Source organism: Danio rerio, chromosome 20 (assembly GCF_049306965.1).
Source record: "Danio rerio strain Tuebingen ecotype United States chromosome 20, GRCz12tu, whole genome shotgun sequence".
Classification (NCBI taxonomy): domain Eukaryota; kingdom Metazoa; phylum Chordata; class Actinopteri; order Cypriniformes; family Danionidae; genus Danio; species Danio rerio.
Genome location: NC_133195.1, coordinates 7,089,912 through 7,097,500, shown reverse-complemented (window position 1 = coordinate 7,097,500; position 7,589 = coordinate 7,089,912). Strand labels below are relative to the sequence as shown.

The following is a 7,589-nucleotide window of genomic DNA, read 5'->3' as shown; positions in this document are numbered from 1 at the left end:
TGAATCATATTTTGAATTTATTAATTGGATTTGCATATTTATGAATTGTTTCGAATTTATTAATTGCATTAGCATCTTTACAAATTGTGTTTTGAATTTACGAATTGCATTTGCATATTTATTACTGTGTTTTGAATTTATTAATTGCATTTGCATATTTATGAACTGTGTTTTAAATTTATCAATTGGATTTGTATATTTATGAATTGTGTTTTGAATTTATGAATTGGATTTGTGTATTTCTGAATTGTGTTTTAAACTTGAAATGCGTAAATATATTAATCCAATTTGTAAGTTCAAAACACAATTTGTAAATATACAATCCAATTCATAAATTGAAAACACAATTCGTAAATATACAAACCCAATTCGTGTTTTGAATTTACGAATCGGATTTGTGTATTTACCAATAATATTTTGTAAATAAATTATTTTTGAGGCTGATCTGGCTTATTAAGCAAATTTAATTTTAAACCACTAACCTGAAAACGTAAAATATATATAAAATAAAAAAAACTTAATGAACTGTGTGTAAATCACAATATTGTACCATTAATTGCTAATAATCAGCAGCAAAATTAATTTGTTGTCTTTTATGCATAAACAAAATACAGTATAATTTAGTATTGCACTATAATTTTTATGTTTTAATAAGAACAGGTGAGAATAAAATTGAGAATAAATAAAAAAAATGTTTAATGCCTTCAATAATAAATCTGTTACACAGATTAATGATGGAACATTTTCACCCATATTTTGATATTTAATTTTGAAAACATTAAAGTGGACATGTTTTACTTTTTATGCATATACAATGACTTTTGTGGATTTAATCTGACACAGACACCAAAAAGCAACCTCTCGTCCTTGTCCCATACACACGTTTGATTAACTTAGCTGTAAAAGGTTAACTTTTTAGATTAGATTGATTATACTGGAATAAAACAATTCACACATGCACACTCAAAGCTGCTTTATTCATATACGTTTTAAAATCCTTTTTTCAAAAACAGTAACTGCAGGCATTTTCACACCTTCTTTTAATCTTTCTCTATTCCACATTTCTCTTTCTCCCTCTCTCAGATTTTTCCTGGGCTGATCCTATCAGACATAAAGCCGGCGAAAAGGATGAAGTTTAAGACCGTCTGTTACCTGCTGGTGCAGCTCATGCACTGCAGAAAGATGTTCAAGGCTGAGATCCCTTTCTCCAACGTCATGACCTGTGAGGACGATGACAAGGTGCGTGATTATGCCATATGTCCAGAGGTGTAATGCAGAGGTACCAGAATAAGAATGCCTAAATTCCCGAACTTGCACTTTTAAAATAAAAATAAAAACTTCCAAAAGGGTGATTTATGCCCTAAAATATTTTGTTTATTCCACATTTTAGAAACTTTTTGTAAATATCTGTATGTATTGTATTGATGTACTTCCAACTGCAAGAGAATATTAAGTAGGGGGTGGGGTTTTCTTTTTAGTGTATCATTCCCTCATAGTAAACAGTAAGAGGGGCGTGGTTAAGTATATTGGGACTAAAGCTGTCAAACCAACCTCAAAAGAGAAGCACCACTACTCCAAATACAGAAGCAGATGGTCAGACTTTGATTAAAGATTACCAAAACTCTTGTATATATTAATTGTTCACCTAAAAAAAAAACAACAATGTGTGCTAGCAAAATAAACATTGTAAATTTTGGTTTCACACTTACTTTAAGAGTGTAGTAGACACTGATACTTGTGTACTGTGATTTTAATTAGTTTTAAAGCAGCCATACAATATTACAGAATAGTTTTAGCTTACAGTATGTTGTTATTTTGAAGAGCTTTTACATTATTTATAAAGGAAAATACAACCAAACCTATAAGAGTCCTCCAACAACCTGCTGAATTCTTGCATTAAAATTAACCTACACTTGGCAACCGCTGTGCAATTACCACATGGTGTTGAGTTTTTAGGTTTTAGACTGAATTACAATTTACTTAGAATGATTAAAAACAACAGTTTCATTGAAATGGTTCAAAAGTCTGTGACCCTTGTGCCATGTGGCATGTAAATTAAAAATTAAAAATAGCTAAAATGTTTGTTTTAATCTGAAAATGAATGGGAATAAAAAATGTGCAATTTGGGGGGGATGAAATCTAAGTTAGTGAAAAAACAAACAAAAAAGCACCCAGCAGTGAAGGCATGACATTCTTCCAAATGTGATTTCTACCATCCCTAGACCGTGATCTCTGTTGACGGGAGTATATACAGTTGTGGATTTGTGCTATTCCATTGGCCAGAATACTTGACTAAGAGGATGAAATCAGATCATAACCAGTAGAATCAAGTTACAGTATGTTCTCCCAGTCTTGTTCATTTTATTGAATTTTGAAACTTGAATCAAATTGATTTATTTATTTATTTATTTATTTATTTATTTATTTATTATTTTATTTATTCATTCATTCATTTTCTTCGGCTTAGTCCCTTCATTCATCAGGTGTGGAATGAACCGCCAACTTATCCAGCATATGTTTTACACAGCAAATGCCCTTCCAGTTGCATCTCAGTACTGGAAAACACACATACACACTTATTCACACTCACACACTACCGCCAATTTAGTTTATTCAATTCACCTATACTGTATGTCTTTGGACTGTGGGGGAAACTGGAGCACCCGGAGGAAACCTACGCGAAAATGGGGACAACATGCAAACTCCACACAGAAATGCCAACTGGCCCCGCCAGGACTTAAACCAGCGACCTTCTTGATGTGAGGCAACAGTGCTAACCACTAAGCCATCGTGTCGCCTTATTTACTTATTTTTAATTTTGGGGTTGAGGTAACAAAAAGCTTTCCTTTCTTCTCTGGTTTGGTTATACTCTGGATGCTAAAACTGACATCGAACTGCACTTATTAATGTTTCAAACAAGCAAGTACTTTCATTTTCACTGCTACAGTCCCTCACCTCTGCTCGTGTTCAAACCAAAAGATCGGCGTGGTGTTTCACATGGCAGGCTTTTACGTCCTTCATACATGTTGAGATCGAGTTTATTGACTTGATGAGGGAATGTCTTGACAATCCACACAGACGTGCAACAAGTAAAATCCTACATGACTTCACGCTTTAACAGGCAGTCAAGCAGGTCGCACACCAGAAGCGCCGCGACACAGTGCGCAAATGACAGTTTAAACTATCACACACCAAACGCGCACATTCGCATGATATTTAACATGAAACTAATCAGATGACGCTCTGTGGCACAGCTGAAATATGACCTGCGTCCTGAATCGTGGTGCTGTGCGGCGCGTCACCGAGAGGCGCTTCTGGTGTGCTTCCTGCTTCATACAGAGTGAACCAAAGCACATTGGTGCCATTATAATGTATTACATTTTTTTTTTTTTTTAAAAATCGCGATTTCTCGATTTGATTCAAAATTAAATCGTCTGAAAACGTAAATTCGAATTAATCGGAAAAATCTGAAAAATCGCCCAGCCCTAATGGAGGGCATATATTTTTACAACAATTTCAAATAGCTTTTTTTGTTTTTAAATGGTTTCTTTGTCTTACTCAAACCTGGTCAACTCCACTTCATTTTCTTAGTACAAGACGAGCTACAGAGCTATTGATTTTATAAGTGGTCAGAAACTTCTAAATAACTTATGAAAGAATAAAGTTACGCTAAAACCAGCAAACTATTGTTTCTCTTGTGAAATTCCCAATAAGTTTGATGTGTCACATGACCCTCTACCTATTGAAAAAAACAAAAGTTGGATCCAAGATGGCCGACTTCAAAATGGCCACCCCGGTCACCACCCATCTTGAAAAGTTTGCCCCCTCACATATACTAATGCGCCACAAACAGGAAGTTAATATCACCAACCATTCCTATTCTATTAAGGTGTATCCATATAAATGGCCCACCCTGTATTTGCAGTTTCCTAAAAGTGTAGCCCTGGGAACATATTTGCAATGAGCCGAGGTTGATTATTTTTTTGATACTCGTTCATTAGATACTAGTACATATTAAATGGACAGTCATAATTATTCAGTAGTGCTCTGATACTGTATATTCCAGTGACTTATTGTACAATCCTCCAATACTTGTAAATCCATGATCCTCAAATCACCTTTCACACCCACACAAATCACTTTCGGTGTGTTTTAATCCAGTCCACTACTTCAGCTGAGTGGATGATCACACACAGACCTAATCACCCCTGCAGATTTACCCTTCTCATCTTCTGTCACTGTGTATGTGCGTGTGTTCATGTGTTCATGTGTTTTGACTCGTATCAGTGCATAATTAAACCTCTTATCACCGTTGCATGTGTGAGGAAATATGCTGAGATGTTATGAACACCCATCTGCCACCATGCACTGGAGAAATGTGTGTGCATGTGTTCATGAGATTAAAGGCACATGTGGGTGTGCTGATCTTTCTTCACCTAATCATATATAGATAGTTCACAAAAAAGGGGGAAAAAAAAGTTTTTGTTGTCATTTATGTAAATTTATGTCACACCAAACTAGTATGTACATATTTTATGTACATTTAATTATTTTTAAAATATTTTCAAGTGCTGGAGGAGGCAGTTGCGCAGTAGGTAGTGCTGACCCCTCACAGCAAGAAGGTCGCTGGGTCGCTGGTTTGAACCTCGGCTCAGTTGGCGTTTTTACGTGGAGTTTGCATGTTCTCCTTGCCTTCGTATGGGTTTCCTCTGGGTGCTCCGGTTTCCCCCACAGTCCAAGACATGCGGTACAGGTGAATTGGGTAGACTAAATTGTCCGTAGTGTATGAGTGTGTGTGTGAATGTGTGTGTGGATGTTTCCCAGAGATGGGTTGCAGCTGGAAGGGCATCCGCTGCATAAAAAAAACTTGCTGGATAAGTTGGCGGTTCATTCCGCTGTGGTGACCCCAGATTAATAAAGGAACTAAGCCGACAAGAAAATGAATGAATGAATGAATATTTTCAAGTGCTATTTATGAAAAAATAAAATCCACACATATTTAAACATAATAGTTTTAATAGCTCATTTTTTTGCTACATTAACAGTGTATAATATTTGACAAGCTATTTTGCAATATTTTAATTAGTGCAATTAAAATGCTTAATTAAGTTCATTAGGTTAACTAGGCAAGCTTAGGATAATTAGGGAAGTCATTGAACAACAATATTTTTTTTTGTAAGCAATGAAGAAAAATGAAATTCTTAAAAAGACAAATTATATTGATCTTGAAAAACATTTAGAAGCGGCTTTCATTCCAGCCAAAGTAAAATAAAAAAAGACTTTCTACAGAAGAAATAAATGTTATAGGATATACTATGAACAATGTCCTTGCTCTAACATCACTTGAAAAATTCTAATAAATTATCATTTATAATCTAGCTTAAATTTTGTCTTCAGCTGTCTGTAATAAATGACAACTTTTACTATATGAAAGTTTTGGAACTTTTGGAAGCCATTTGGATAGAACTGTGTGGAGGTGTATTGTCTCCATAGTCATACTGGAGTTATATAAACACAACGGGCCCGATCATACACCCGGCGCAAAAAGGCGCAAGATGTGTTTGCCCTGACGTGTTGCTATTTTCAGACCAGCGAAACCATAATTTACCTGTTTTCCGCCACATTGTTTAAATAGCAAATCCGAATAATGCGCATTGTTAGCATGTTGATATTTTCAAGAACTAAAATAGACAGCTGAGAGCAGGTCTAAAGTCCAGCGCAGAGCGCGTTAGTTGTGCACATCGCTTACACATTGCTTAATACACACAGGATGTACAGCAATACGCAAATATCTTTACAAATGAGTTAAAATAATTAAAGGAATAAAATGTTAAGAAATTTGGGGGGCTTTTTTCAGTTTTTTCACAACAACTTGCTTTAGTATAATGTTATTATTAGTAGCAGTATTATTTATTATATGCCTATTTATTTTTGCTTTATTAAAAATAAGCTTAGATTTGTCCATCTGTCAGGTTTTGGACCATATGGGGCATACAGTATGACATGTGTTTGGAATATAACTCAGTTATAATTATTTATATTTATATTTATATTTATTCATTTATATAATTATAATTTATTCTCTAAACACACCCATAACTCATTAAGAGAATAAGCTCAACCCTGTTAGACCATGCGTCAAGGTGCAGAGCATATTTTTCCATCCTTAAAATAGCAAAAGTGGATTCGGACATGCCCTTTTGTGCACTGCGCTTTAGACTTTGTGCATAGATTGTTAAAATAGAGCCCAGTAAGTCTCCTTTTTAAAATTTTTTTGACGTTAAAATAGGATCCAAATCTCTGCAATTTTTTTCCAGCCCACCGACTTGATTGACAGCCAGAAAATAACATATCTCCGTAGTAACACTTATAAACATCCACGAGACAGGACTTGCAAAGCAACTGGGATTAAAAGATCTGTTTACCACACTGTGATCATCTGCACCTTGAGAATGAGTTTTACAAGTTTAAAACATTTTTAAAACAGTACATGTTTGTAATAAAGAAAAGTCAGTAAAATTGCTATGTATTTATCAGCACAGCCGCATGTCAGCACAATTATAAAAGAGGACGCTTCAATCCCAGTTTGTAGACGATAAATCAGGTTTATTTTGTACAATAACATATCAAATATCCATACAGCAGTGGAGATTAACATGTTACCTGTCACATTTGCTTTGCAAAAAACAGTCCAAGATTAAACCTGCGCGCTGTTTGTGTGTGTGTGTGTGTGTGTGTGTGTGTGTGTGTGTGTGTGTGTGTGTGTGTGTGTGTGTGTGTGCGCGTTTACACAACTTTGAAATTAAGTTGTGTGTGACTCATCGTTGCAGAAAGGCTTGAATTAACTATACAACTTACTGTAGTATTTCTCATAAAGATCAGCTTCCTTCTTATCTGTCACTGTGCTGTCTATCTGAGGTGAGACCCAGCAGTAAATGGAGACATAGCAATAGTGAGAGATCTCTATGGCTCAGACATGCATGTGGGAACGGTGGGTGGGGAGAAATATTAAAGGCACAGGCAACAAATCTAGCTACAGTTTGCTCAGAACTGAACATTTCCATATCGTGAAAGGTATAATAAATAATATGGTGAGTATTTTTAATTAAAACTTTACAGGACACATTCTGGAGACAGAAAAGATTTCTCTTAAATTTAAAAAAATGGGTAAAAGATGAAAAAAAAAAACAAATGTTCATTCAACTCAAAAGTGTTAATTTTATTTTATGTTGTCTATATTAGCGAAGGGCATTGTCAGCTTGAGGTTTAAAATTTTGAATCTGCTAAGCTGGACTTCATCAGAAATCTTCTCCTGTCTCTGCAGAGACGAGCGTTACGAACGGCTTCTGAGAAGCTTCGTAACCGGACGTCATTTTCAGCAGGAATGGTGCAGAATTCTCCAGGGACCCGAGTGAACCGTTATATCGGCCGGCTGATAGAAGCACGACAGACGGAGTCAGAGATGGCAGACCTCAACTACATCACCCTCACATACAGGAGCAGAGAAAGAGAGCAGAGAGTGAGTACTAGATGGCTAGTCTTCACTTTGGGGAAGTTGTCATGAATTGGGTTATGACTAGGGGTGCACA

At 35.6% G+C, this 7,589-nt stretch overlaps 3 protein-coding genes across 4 annotated transcripts in view; 2 read left to right on the top strand and 1 right to left on the bottom strand.

Moving 5' to 3' along the window:
• The window catches only part of dsg2.2 (desmoglein 2, tandem duplicate 2), a 713,230-nt gene that overhangs the window by 437,347 nt on the left and 268,294 nt on the right, over positions 1-7,589 (bottom strand). The gene's annotated exons all lie outside the window — the stretch shown is intronic.
• usp24 (ubiquitin specific peptidase 24) overlaps positions 1-7,589 on the top strand; it is a 746,345-nt gene that overhangs the window by 643,001 nt on the left and 95,755 nt on the right. The gene's annotated exons all lie outside the window — the stretch shown is intronic.
• adcy1a (adenylate cyclase 1a) overlaps positions 1-7,589 on the top strand; it is a 106,782-nt gene that overhangs the window by 57,664 nt on the left and 41,529 nt on the right. For both annotated transcript variants that reach the window (XM_073932576.1, NM_001168349.1), the window contains 2 exon segments: positions 1,084-1,239; positions 7,325-7,519. In XM_073932576.1, coding sequence (XP_073788677.1) covers positions 1,084-1,239; positions 7,325-7,519 — 351 coding nt within the window.